The sequence below is a fragment of the Triticum urartu genome, chromosome 3A (assembly GCF_056163025.1).
Source record: "Triticum urartu cultivar PI428250 chromosome 3A, HENAU_Tu73, whole genome shotgun sequence".
NCBI classification, from domain to species: domain Eukaryota; kingdom Viridiplantae; phylum Streptophyta; class Magnoliopsida; order Poales; family Poaceae; genus Triticum; species Triticum urartu.
In genome coordinates, this window is record NC_141875.1 from 194304558 (window position 1) to 194318424 (window position 13867).

Here is a 13867-nt window from a genome sequence, read left to right on the forward strand (position 1 = left end):
CCCTGGAGTGCCCGTCCAAAATATTGGCGTTGACTGCCCTTGGGAAGCTGTTTGCATGGACACAGAAACTTTGGTGAGCCCAGCCCTCCTCGCGTTCGCTAGTTCATTTCCACGCCATCTTTTTGATGAGACGGGGGCGGCCAAATCCTGCGCCAATTATTTGGCATGGCCCGGATTGGCAGGGCCAGCTCAGGCGCAAGCCAAACAGCCCAAAAATAATTTGCTATTGGCGGAAAGGCAAATTGGGAATAGGTTGCTAAGTTACTACAATGAGGTATTGAGGTGTCAACTTTGGATGCAAGGGAATCCCATGGCTGGGCATATGTGTATTCCGGCACCAAAATGTGATAGTTAATACATCCAGTTTTCTCTAAAAACCCACTTCTTCTCCACATAGTTCAAACTTTCCACACGAGTATGACGGGAATCTTTTTTTGCAGCGATGCAATGTACTAGATTACTTTCAAATTTCAAAAGGCGAAAAACAATTCCAAACCAACATCTGACCTTCTCAAGATATCAAGGTTTACCCCAAAAAAGGGATATCAAGGTTTACCCCAAAAAAGGGATATCAAGGTTTACCCATCAACACTTCAGTTCTCAACCTAACGAGAATAAAGTTAAAGCAGTTAGCTGAAACCAACATTAGTCACTGCAGCAGGGCCTACTCTATCTCCACCAATAAGAATTCCTAGCGAGCGTGGGTTCACTTGAGATGGCACTCGTAGTCTGATCTGACCATAGCAAAAAAATTACAGCTCGTAAAATGATTCGACCTAGCTATTCACATCTGAGAAACCTCTACTGGCCTAACTAGGCTCTCCGTAAGGCTTTGCGTAGCTCTGTTTGATAGTCACCAAACTGAATGCCAGTAGGAGGATGCATGTTGAAAACGTAAGCGACTGGTGCTGATACTTGCATCCCATTTGGATAACTTGGGGCGTCCGAAAACCATCCCAGAGTCCCTTCATCGAACATAAATGATTCACGCAGAAAATAGAAGCATTCCCTTGCCAATCTTTCAGCCTGTAAAAATGGCAGCAAGGTCATACTCAGATAACCTGGATTAAGTTATTCAGGCAAAAGGTACAAGCAAATAAGAAAATATCTATCATTAATCAGGCACAACAGTAGTTTTTAGCTGTATATTTTGCTTCTAAGAAATTGGCATACCTGTAAGTGAACAAATTTTGTGTTGTTCATGATCAAGACAACCTGCAAATTGGGCAATGTCTCTGACAAGGTCTTGATGGCAATATGCTCAAAGAATTTCTGCAGGAGAACTCTCTCATTCATTGATTCATCAGAATCAAAATCAGCAAACCAGAAAACCCGCTGTAACTTTGCCCAAGGAACGGGTAGTTTACGTTCACCACCAAGAATCAGACGACAAGGATCAGCCACATTCTGGAGTATCATGATGCCGTTTGTCACTGAATCAGATTCCACTGAATGCAGACCAGGTGTACATGTAACTATCTTAGTGGGGTCATAATAGTGGCAAATTTTATAGGAGAACTGCAGATTTTTGTCATTCATGATAAGAACATGCCCATCTCCACCTGCAGGCAGCAACTTCGCACAACATACTGCGGTAGGCATGTCTTCTTGAGAGCATATTCCAGATGTAATAGATGAAGTTTTCAAGTTCGAGGAGCCACAATCATGTGAAAATGAACAAGAGCTACCATTTCTACAACCCTGATCATAAGGAATAGCACATCAGATAAAAAGATTACAGCTCAATGAATAATAGTACTAGTAGTCAAAACATTAAACTCGGGCAGCTCAATAGATAATTTTTAAAATAGACGTGCAGTTAAATAAACACAGGCAAGCTCAATAAATAATTTTTTAATGAGCTTCAAGCTGGCATACTATCGAACTGTTGTTAATGGCATTTACTGTGTTCTAAAAAATTCATTTACCAGTTAAATCACTATTTTGTTCATAGTCTCACCAATGAATTTCCTTGAATTACTTCATACAGTAATAGTATGTCAAAACATTAAACTCGCTAGACAGACACACACACAAACACACACACACACACACACACACACACACACACACACTGCAATACTAATAACATAACCCTACCAATTATAAGCTGGAACGTTAGTGACATGACCAAAAGAAAATGGGAAAAACAAACTGCTGAAAATATGGTACCTGTAATGTAAGGAAGAACTTGCATACTGGTTTGGGGGCACGAGAGGAATGAGAAAAAGGGCATGTGTTGCCTCGAGTACAGGATCCACGTATAAAGAACACACACATCTCACTTTCAACGGTTTGTTGAGCATAACCACTAACTCGTTCCCTACAAGAAACTACATTGTCCTCTGCAAGTTGTGTCTTCATCTGGAAGCCAACCAAGAATCATTATGTTTGCAACATGGTGAATAAATATTTATACTAATTTTTCTATTGAATAAGGAAATTTTGACGAAGCATGAAGTTACAACACACCTCCTTAATAAGCGCCTTCAGTACGACAACAGTGAGAGTGACCCCAAAATCAGTTGCAGAAACATAAGGGGTTGCAGCACACTTCCTCTGTGAACCCAAGTGGGAACTCTCAGATTCCAGGGAGAGTGAATTCATATCCTCTGGCTCTAGTACTTTATGGTGAAGACACACATGGTGGAATTCAGAAGGCAGAAGGTACTTAGGAGGATCGATTTCCACAAGAAAACTAGGCCTAAAACGGTGCAGTGTGCACATAACATCATCGTCTGTTGAAAAGAAAGAGTTAACCAATATCAGTATTGCTTACATTATTTCAATTTTGGTACAAGTTCATCATACAGATTTTTTTTTGGAAGGAACTTCTGCATAACCCACTAGGCTACCATTTCTATATTTTACGTACATAGTTCATTTGTTCAATGATTTAAAAGAAGTAATAATTCAGGTTTGATTTGAATTCATCATTTGGCTGAGAATCTTTACATATATTCAAAGTAATAAAGCAGTAAAATACAGTGAATAGTGCAGTAGCAATAAATGCAATAGTATTGGCTTCCATAATCGAATTATTCATTTTATTTTGTCAGGATGTAATCACGATGATATAAAATTTTGATTTCTGTAAATTAACAAGATGACTTTTCCATTGCGGTGATACTGAATAGGATCGACATTGTGAATAACTTCATCCGATCTATTAATTCGATTCATCAACAAGAATATAATAGGAATTTTATCCAAACATCTCATTTATAATGATACATAATAAGTGTGAAAAATGTACCCAGGGCACACACTACAAACATGAACAATGTGCGATCAAACTACAGTGAATTGTGCAGTAGCAATAAATGCAATAGTATTGGCTTCCATAATCGGATTATTCATTTTATTTTATCAGGATGTAATTGCGATGACATAAAATTTTGACTTTGTAAATTCAACAAGATGACTTTTCCATCCCGGTGATACTGAATGGATTGTGAAAAACAACATCTGATCTATCAATTAGATTCATGAACAAGAATAGAATAGGAATTTTATCCAAACATCGGTACATAATAAGTGTGAAAAATGTGCCCAACAAACACTACAAACATGAACAATGTGTGATCAAATTATGCATATAGTGAGAGTAACTCATAGATGAGCACAACATTCATTTTATCTTTTTTTTATCACAAGTAGGAAGAACTTACAAATTTCAGAGATATTGTTGAGTGCTGCTGGCAAGAGGTTATGAAATTCACACCACACTTCTTCCTGTTTAGAGATAAAGGCATGATATGCTGTTGGCTCTTGTGCGTCCGCCACCATTTTCAGATACTCTTGACGATACTTGTCCTGAAACATATGAAAATGTAGTGATAAAGTAACTAATGTTTCAAACAGAAGACCATGATAAGTGCATTTTGATTCATCAATAATCATTCTCACGAAGGCCAAGACCGTAGCTTTCTAGCAACAGTCATTCACTGGGAATGGGCCTGAGAGAGTAAACTGTGTCGCTGTTGATGGAATCTTGGAAAAAGAAATGAGCAATGCATTAGTAAATGTAGTACTTTTTTAAGAACGTACAAACAGCATTTGCACATCGAAGCAAGCTATGGAAGAGTTTTAGTTCATGGGCAAGACAATTGCACAATTCTCAAAACAAAACAGTAAATGTTTAACATAATGTGGGTTTTGAAACTTACTACTAATAACCAACTATCAGATGCAACAGGTCCTGAAAATATGCACAGTGATTACTAGAAAAAGTGAAGGCGTACCTTAAACATTCGCTGCCAAAATTGGAATGCACAAAGGTTTCCAATTAATGTAGCTTCCTTCTTGCCAATTTTCAGGTTGCTATCCTCGTCGAAGTAATTGTCTCTAAACATCTTACACTGGAAAACAGGCAGTTGGATACATATATAATATAATATATAACTAAAATACAACACAGGGATCTAAGCATTTTGCAAGAGGCAACTGAAACATACCAATGCTTGATAGCCAAAAGGTTGCAGGATAGGAAGTGGTTGGATGTCCAACATAATGCCTATTAGAATTCCTTCATGGAGAAAGCCAATCTCCGCAAATTTCAGGGCAAGAACAGAAGCATCAAACGATAATGGCAAGCTATTGAGCAAACAGCCATAAAAAGTGGGCTCATAACGCCCTCTAGGAGAAGTTGGCTTAACCAATGCATGGATTTGAACAAGTGAGTCTAGTGCATCTTGAATAACATCCAAATTTGGAGGGTCGAGAACTTTTTGCAGCACGACTGGAAAAAGTGAACTGTTAGTGAGAATATTACCTTAATGCTTAATCTAAGCCAAATAACAAGAAATGCAGTATATACCCCCCCCCCCCCCCCCCCCCACCCACATATACCCAGATAAAGTTTGTTTTCAAATGCATGTAGTCAGAACTTTTAAACCTTGGATCGCTAATATACATAGAAGAATTTGGTGATTTTTCTATAAGTTGACAGAATAGTGTTATGGAATTAAATGGTCAAACTTAAGGCTGTGCAAAGTGTAAAAAAATAGGCACTTAAGGACAGATGGTGCAGTGACTAACATGTGGACAACCAAATATATAAATATTTATATAACAGAAACTGGTCATGTGAGAAGAAACATCAACCAGTATTAGTTGAATTTCAGTAAAACAAATACCATTAGGATCATTCATAGCTCTTGACTCTGCACAGCAAACCATGAGCACTTGCTCTCTTAACGATAACCTTAAAATGGCAGGATGTTCATGATCATCTAAACTGTTGTAAAATGGTCCAGTTACCAAGCGATAAATTTGACCATCACAGGTTCGGCCTGTTCTGCCTTTCCGCTGCTCAGCCTAGAAGAGGTTAAAGTAGTTGTAAGCGTCAGGGTTAAAGTAAGTTTTTAAAATGGATAACACCAGTATATTTGTGAGATTAACCTGAGACTTGGAAGCCCATACAAGCCCAGCTGAGTCTGTTTTCCTGATTGGATCCCAATAGACTTGCAATGATCTACAGGAATCAATAACATAAGCCACTCCAGGAATAGTGACAGATGATTCGGCAATGTTTGTCGCCAGTATAACCTGCAATGTGAAGTACAAACGACTCAGAGAAATCGGTTGACAAGATGAAATTGTTCCAATCATGTAAGCATGCATACATCCATGCTAAGTTTTACCTACACATTATTGTTTAATTGCAACATTTATGGTTACTAGGGCCAAGGATCAAATCCCAGGCCTACAGCTATACCGATAAGTTGGAATTGTGCCCTGGTCACTAAAACGTGCAAGGGGAGTGGTGGAGAGAAAAATAAGCTGAACTCATTTGTTTTCAGACGTGGAAACACAGAACTTTTTCTGGCAATGGAGTGGAGGGGGCACTTCGGTGGGCCACATATACTGTGAACGGACACAGCCAATCAAAGTCATCATGTTACAAGATGAATAAAATTAAGAATAAGCAAATAATGATAGTGATATATATAGGAAACAACTCCACAAGTACACCATCTGCATAATATTTCAATTTTGTCACCATGTCCCACTACTGGCACCACATAACTTGCGAGATTATCTTAACAGGTAAAAAAATGTTTAACTGAACCAAGGTAATTGCAATAAAACAACGAATACCTTTCGGCAAGACTTTGAGACCTTCATAGTTTGAAGTGCTTCATCAGTGTCAATGCTGCGATGAAGAATGTGCACCTTGAAAACTGATCTAACAGATGACAGACGGATCCACTGCTGCTCCAATGCATAGTATGTAGGAAGGAAAACCAAAATGCTATTTTCAAGGTCTGGATCACTTCGGTGTATGTGCAACAGTAACTCGTGGATAAGTTGATACACGTCCGAGTTTAGACCAGCATCAGCGTCAGCATCCTCCCCAGAGCAATACTTTGTTGAAAGTGATTCAGAATTCATCTTGAGAATATCAGCAATCTGACATTGCATCAGGTGACAACAGTAAATAACAGACTAGAAGAGATCCATGTAAAGTACTGATCGTATCAAATAAGGCAAATCACAAACTAGACAATGGAAGGTGACAATTTCAAGGCGAAAGCTCTTACGCCCTTACAAAGAGATCAAACCCTTAAGCCACTAGGGCATAGATTAACATGTCAGACACAAGGTGGCCTGCATGTCAGACAGGGGGTCTTCAATGGAGGGGAGGGGGTAAGGATTTAACCCAAATTCTAATAATAGTTAAATGAACCCAATCTAATTAAATAACTCACAATTGTAACATAATTCATTAATGAGAATGATGCAATGCTACATTCGTTAAATAATACTCCTTTTGTAAAATCCAATGTACATACATATACTCCCTCCATTCCTAAATACCCCCTCCGTCCGGAAATACTTGTCATCAAAATGAATAAAAGGGGATGTATGACAAGTATTTCCGGACGGAGGGGGTATAAGACAAGAGCAAATAGGAAACAAACTGCAGCATCTTCAGTAACAAGGCACTGTAGATACTAGAAGGTACATTATTAAACTTCCAGAAGAAATTTAGGTAAGATAATATCGACATTTCATGGTATATTAGTAAGCCAAACATTGAGAGCCCAGTTAAACGCTGAAGTCAGCTACAATACATACCTGCTCAAGGTATAGGACTTCTCTCTGAAAAATGCGCGTACGAGGACTGGTTGGAATGGCAATCACTTCAACCCTTTCACCCCTTCCAAGATCTCTAAAGTATTCCTTGTATCTTGTGATATCAGCAGTAGCAGACATTAAAACCAACCTATGTCAAGAGTGACATGACATATCTTAGCAATAAGAAGGAAGTAAGATAATTTTGTAAGGTGGACAGAAATGAAATGTGCCAATGCATGTTATCAGAGTTCTTACCTTAAGTCATTTTTTTTCATCATGAACTGCTTAACACAAGCAAGTACAAGATCAGATTCGACAGACCTTTCATGTATTTCATCAAGAATAATAACCTTATATTTCAATGCAGCAAGGCCCTTATCACGCATTTGCTCCAGTACAACACCAGCTGTTTTGAAAACAATTTTTGACCTGATATAGCACAAATGATATATCACAAAATCAACGAACTGGTGAGAAAATCATGAGGTTCAGGTGTGCAAGATACATCAATTAAATATAATGCTACATATACTGGAAGGAGTTAAGTAGGCAAGCACTGAAAATACACTAAATGTGGATATCCTGCGCAGTAATGCCCATGGAGAATGCAGAATGAAGAAGAAAATGAATATAACGATTCATTCATCTGCCTAATATCAGGGACTAAGGAGCCATTGGCTCGCGAATTCAGTGAGAAATTACCTTTTTGAATTGAGATTTGACACATTGGAGTGACCAATATGATATCCAACCTCTTCTCCAACCTGACAGTTGCGAGATTCAGCCACCATTTGAGCAATAGCTACTACAGCAAACCTCCTTGGCTGTGTGCACATAATTGGTTCCAAATTTCCTTCTAGGAGGAACTGGGGAACCATGGAGCTCTTTCCTACAGCAATTTAACGGGTTAAATCCATTAGTGTGACTAAAAATAAAGTTAACATCCTAAAGCAGGATAATGTATGCGAGTAACATAGTCCAATCATACAGAAGTATGATTTCTACATCATTCCTCCATTGTATGTCGGATGAGCATGCGTGCATTCAGAAAAGCCTAAAACCAAACAAAAGCTGTTACATAAAAATGCAAGGAAATTCAGAAAAGAAGAGTCTCCGAAAAGGTAGCGATGAATATAACAGATCTAAATTGCGAGCCTTTTTTTAGTAAAACCCCAAATCCAGAAGATTGGTTATTAGAAGGTAGATCCACACTCGCGTCAGAACTCAGAAGAAATCAAAATAAGTAAAAGGAAGAAAAGTTCGGGAGAAAAATTCAAGAACCACCACTCTCCCAAAAACCCTTCCTCCGTCGTCCATCTCTTGCCCTTTCCCCTAAAAAGGGAGAAAGCAAGGCAGAGATCCCCAATGCCGCCATCCAATCAGAGTTGAAACACGCAGTTCCCAATCTGGCAGAAACCCCTGCTCCAACAAACCCCCAATGCCGCCACCCACGATAGACCCAAAACCCCATTAAACAGTAGATGCAAAAAAAAGGCCGGAAAAAGCAGATGAACAAACAGAGCGGCAGGAAGCAAACAAGGGAATTTGCGGAAATCCAGGCCAAAAATCCGTGGTTTTCGGTTAAAAAAAGGGATAAACCTCCCCCAAACCCCAAATGCCACCAAAAAAATCGAATCACCCAAATGCGAGCGATCGAGGCAGGAAGGAACGTATGTCGAAGGAAAAGCGACTCGATTGTTACCGCATCCGGTGTCCCCAACGATCAGGGTGACGCGGTTCTCCTTGACCTTCTCGACGATCCTGTCGCGGAGAGCCTCCGTGGCGACCGGCGGCCGCCGCCGCCGCGGCGCGTCCTCCTGCTCGACGCCCTGCATGACGGAGGCGGCGGGGAGGTCTCCCCTCCTCCTCGAGAGAGAGACGGCGGCGGGCGGCGCTGCCTTCCCTTCTTGCACTGCAAGGCTCGCGCCCGCCCTCCGTACCAGTAGTGGGGGGTTGAGTTTCCCTTTTGAAGACACGACAAGTCCGGAGGCAGCGGCACGGCGCATGGACCGGCCCCGAGGAGAGCACGGGGGCGGCGCGTGATTCCGCGGTGCACCAACACCAGGTCCACGCCTGGGTCGTGTCTCCTGCACACGACCTCTGTTGACCCATCGCGATATTTTCCACAGCTGGCGAGCACGAGAAGTCCGCACGAGAAGGACACTGTCAAGCGGGACAGGGGGGGTCAACTTCTGTTGACTGGGTGAACGGTGAACAACCTGTATTCAATCGTGGATTATCGGAAAACAACGGTTGCAGGTGTTCCGCAGCTCCCGCCCACGAGTCCGGTCCAGCCGGCCATCCAATCATATTCTCTAGATATATTCACCTATGGTATTTTTTCGCCTAACTAAGACCCGCAAACCAAGCCCCATATGTTTTTTTTTTAGAATTTTTCATTCATATCATGAATCAGTACAAAGTAGTTGACCCTTACAAGCACACTGAAAAGCAAACATGAAGGACCATGAACACCTAGAGTACCCTAAGACAACCATAATACAAGAAGATCTCCGGAGCCCTGTGTTATCGTCCCTGAATCTTAAGAGAAGACCCCTGCAGCAGAAAGATCTGCAACCAGTCGCAAACAGGTCATCATCTTCGACAACGGTACAATTGCCGCCACGTTGCTTCCTCCTTTCTTGACACCAGCGCTGAGAGGGCATGAACATCAATCCAACACACCTGCAACAGCCGTCGCCATCTTTGGCTTTGAGTACCGCGAAAAGTGTCCCTTCCGGAAGGAAGAGAACTCGAGTCATCCGACCGGTCCAGCACCGCGGCCGGGTCATCCGCCCGGACAAAGCAGGATCTCCCACCAGCATCAGTGCAGAGGAAGGAGAAGAACAGCAGCAGCAAATCATACCAACAAGGAAGAAGAAGGGTCTTCGTCTCCCTGCCTCCATCGCCCATCTGAGGATCCAAACGGCCAGTGCCGATGGACCTCCAACCACCATAGCCCGCGACCTCGACGAGATCCGGGGATCCCAACACCGCTGGCTCCTGGACGAAGGCAAAAGCCTCGCCTGACCGCGAACGGAGCCCGGAGAAACTTATTTCGACGCGACACCACCGCAACGGCCTCGGCAGCGTCTCTCTCAACCCTAACCCTACCACACACCCACCTAGTGAACAGACCTGAGGTTTCCCCTCCCTCCCGCCGCCGGAGCGGCCGACGGAGAGAGAGGGAACCGGCGGCGTCACCGGCGACGCGCAAGGGATCCCTAGTCACCTCCTTGATCGCCTTGTTTGGGATGTACATCACCATTCATATCCGGTCCATATGTGGGGTGGATAGAGGGACTCTCGGACACGTCCATCACGTCGGATCAACATGTGAGACCCGCACGAAAAAGCTTTGATCCGTCGGAGGAGGTCACTGGTTTGGTGACTGCATTCATGGTGCCACTCTGGCAAGAACCCGACTATTTATTTAACCAAACGGCGAGGGCAAACCCTGGTCGTCCACATTTCCCTCCTTTTCTTCGCGCCTGCGCCGCCACCGAATCACCAATCTCTTTCCCCTTCTGCTTGGGCCTCCCTGACTGCCATGGTCAGAGAGAAGATAATCCTGCTACAAAATGCTAACGTCCTAGGGCCGGGCGGAGATCGTGTGGGAGATGTGTGCCGTCGAGGAATGCCGTGCCACTGAGGCACACCACAAGACGAAGGCAAACACGTTGATTAGCGTGCAGAGAAGGACGAGGCGCAGGCGCAGTGAGAGGTCGAGGTGCCGGAAGACGAGGATGAGGCGGCATGGAGGTTGAGCCCGACGATTTTGGGCGGAGGTGTGATGGGGTGGTCGAGCAAGCGGGGAATGCCTCGTATGTGACGTTGGTCGCCGATTGCAAACTCATAGCCGAGAACCTAGACTCGGTCCAGTATGAGCAGAAGATGGTGGAGAACCGCCGCCTTACCTACCTCGCTGATGTGGAGCGGAAGCTTCTCTTCACGGACGAGGACGAGGAGGCCCCGGAGCATCGCTAGTGGCCTCGGTAATGGGGTATTTGATATCTCCGACGATGAGTAGGATTAGAGTAGTTTGCTTCATGCATTATGATTACCTAGATATAATGGGCATTGCATGGAGTAGTACGAAAATGGGGGTTTTAAAATGAAAGTGTGGTTGCAATGGTGGACAAATGAGGGGTGATTGGGTCCTATCCATGGACTTATAGGGGGGGTCATATTTTGTCAAGGGTAGTTGTACCCCAACTCTAAAATTATGCACTCAAGTTACAAAAAATCAGTTCGGCTCTAGGGAGCATTTGTCCCCAAGCGCCAATTTTATTTTTCCAAATGTGGGGAAAATACAAAAACTTTTAGACCCAAATTTTATCCCTAAACTTTTTGGGAGGAAACATAAATATTTCAACATGTGCAAAGAAGAAAACAAGATTTTTTTTGGGTAAGCATCTACTTTATTTAAGCAAAGTCCGAGACTTCATCCATGATTACACTTAGAATACAATCCGGAGGTGACGACCGCCAAACCATACACACTCCATCACCTACAGCTAGTCTAGCTAGGGTGTGAGCAGCCTTATTTGCTGATCTTCTTCTCCAAGTAACCTTGCAATCCTGCCAGCAACACATTAGTGACTTAATGTCCTCCACAATAGTGCCCACCATCGAAAGGTTTCTCTTCGCGTCGTTGATCATGCACACGGCCTCTTTGCTGTCCATCTCCACATGTAGCCTCTGAAAGTGAAGTTCCCACCCAACCTGCAAGGCTTTTCGACATGCCATAAGCTCTGCCACTTCATGTTTTGTCACTTGAGGAAAGAGATGAGCGAGGGCACCATGAAAGGCTCCTGCGTGGTCGCGAAAGACAACCCCGCCACCTCCATCACCCGAGCTCCTGCCCACCGCTCCATCCACATTCGCCTTGGTCCATCCTTGCTCCGGCGGACACCACTGTCCACAGGAGGCGCTGATGAGGACTGAAGCTTCTTTGGCACCGCATTACTCCACTCGTCCATGAAGCGGGAGACCGACGCAGCAACCTCAATTGCATCTTGGATCCGGACGCCATCCCTCGTAGCATTGCTAGCCAGCCACAGACCATAAGCTCCCTGAAAAAACATCTCTTTCTGCTCCTCCTGCGCCTCACCTATCCAGGACCGAAGCCACCGTCCCAGTGCATGGTTTGATTCAATCACTTCATGCGGGACCAAAGCATGAATGCTCCTCTTCTTAGCTAGTTCTTGCCAGAAAACCTTCGAGTGTGGACAGCCCCGGAAGCGGTGGACCAGTGTCTCTTCCCTCCCACACGCCGCGCAGAAAACGCCCGGCTTAATGCGCCGGCGATGCAACCCTGACCAAGTGGCCAGCCCATTAGACAGAAGTCTCCATACATGAATTTTAACTTTATTTGAGACATGGGTATTCCACAAAGTCAGCCAATTCCTGTGAGTGTGTACCGACGACGAACCTCCTGGTCGGCCAGCTTTCGCACGCCGTATACTCATAGCAAGATGGTAGGCAGAACAAACGGTGAACTCCCCAGATTTTGTAAAGTTCCAAGCTAGGAGATCATGAGCCCCATGCCAGCCACCGGAATTTGCTTAATATCCTCAACATCATCAGCAGAAAACATTGCATCAATAGTTGCATGATCCCAGCCATCACCACCTTCCGAGAGCAGGTCCGCCACCCTAGTGATTCCATGCATGAATATTTGTCCTAGTGGCCGCATGGAACCCTTTCGAGGAATCCAGTTATCATGGTGAATTAAGATATCAGCCCCATCTCCAACACGCCAAACCAGCCCCTCTTTCAACAAGTCACGACAAAAAAGGATACTCCGAAAGGTGTATGATCCGTTTGAGGGGCACGTAGCCTGCATGATAGAGGAATCCTTATAGTATCATGCTCGTAGAAGCCTGGTGACGAGCGAGTCAAGCTCTTGCAGAAGCCTCCATGCTTTCTTAGCTAACAAAGCTTGGTTGAAAGCCTCAAAATTCCTGAAGCCCATGCCACCATCTCATTTTGGAAGACACATCTTGTCCCATGCTACCCAATGAACTTTGTTCTCACCATGAGTTGACCCCCACCAGAAGTTAGAAGAGATCGTAGTCAGGTTCTGACACATTTTCTTTGAGAGTTGAAAACAACTCATGGTGAAAGTTGGTGTAGCTTGCAGCCCAGACTTCGCAAGAACTTCTTTGGCCGCTTTCGAGAGCCCTTGTCCTTTCCATCCCAAGACCTTGCCCCGAGCACTCTCCCTCACAGGCTTGAAAGTACCATCTTTTGATCTTCCCACCACAGTTGGTAGGCCCAAATACTTCTCACTGAGTGCTTCAGATGTAATACCAATGATCCCCTTTAACATGGCCTTTTTATTCTCAGCACATCCTTTACCAAAGAAGATAGATGACTTTTGTAAGTTGACCCGTTGCCCAGAAGCTTACTCATAGCACTGAAGGATATCTCTAAGAGTCTCCAAATTATCATGTGATCCCTCCAAGAAAACAATGTTGTCATCCGCAAATAACAGGTGAGTCACATGGGGGGCAGTGCTCCCAAATGACACTCCTCTAATCCTCCTTTCCTGTTGAGCTTTCTTCAACAGTACAGAAAAACCTTCAACACAGAAAAGAAAGAGGTAGGGAGACAAAGGGTCCCCCTGCCTAAGCCCTCTTGATGGCAAAAATAGATCAGAGAGACCCCCATTGAGCTTAACAGAAAATCTGGCGGTACGAACACACCTCATGATCATGTCAACCCAAACCTGGTCAAAACCAAACTTCTGCATAACTTGTTCCAAGAAGGTCCACTCCAC

General features: G+C 43.8%; 1 protein-coding gene across 1 annotated transcript; it reads right to left on the reverse strand.

Annotated features, from left to right (window-relative positions):
• Positions 1 to 488: 488 nt before the first annotated feature.
• Positions 489 to 9058, reverse strand: LOC125543539 (zinc finger CCCH domain-containing protein 4). Its single transcript, XM_048706914.2, has 14 exons — positions 8786 to 9058; positions 7786 to 7972; positions 7339 to 7512; positions 7084 to 7231; positions 6103 to 6414; positions 5404 to 5550; positions 5139 to 5319; positions 4458 to 4741; positions 4245 to 4361; positions 3672 to 3816; positions 2473 to 2738; positions 2173 to 2364; positions 1174 to 1701; positions 489 to 1026 (listed from the first exon to the last, which is right to left on the reverse strand). The coding sequence occupies exons 1-14, from the start codon at positions 8916 to 8918 to the stop codon at positions 814 to 816; spliced, it is 3027 nt and encodes a 1008-aa protein (XP_048562871.2). The 5' UTR covers positions 8919 to 9058; the 3' UTR covers positions 489 to 813.
• Positions 9059 to 13867: the final 4809 nt, after the last annotated feature.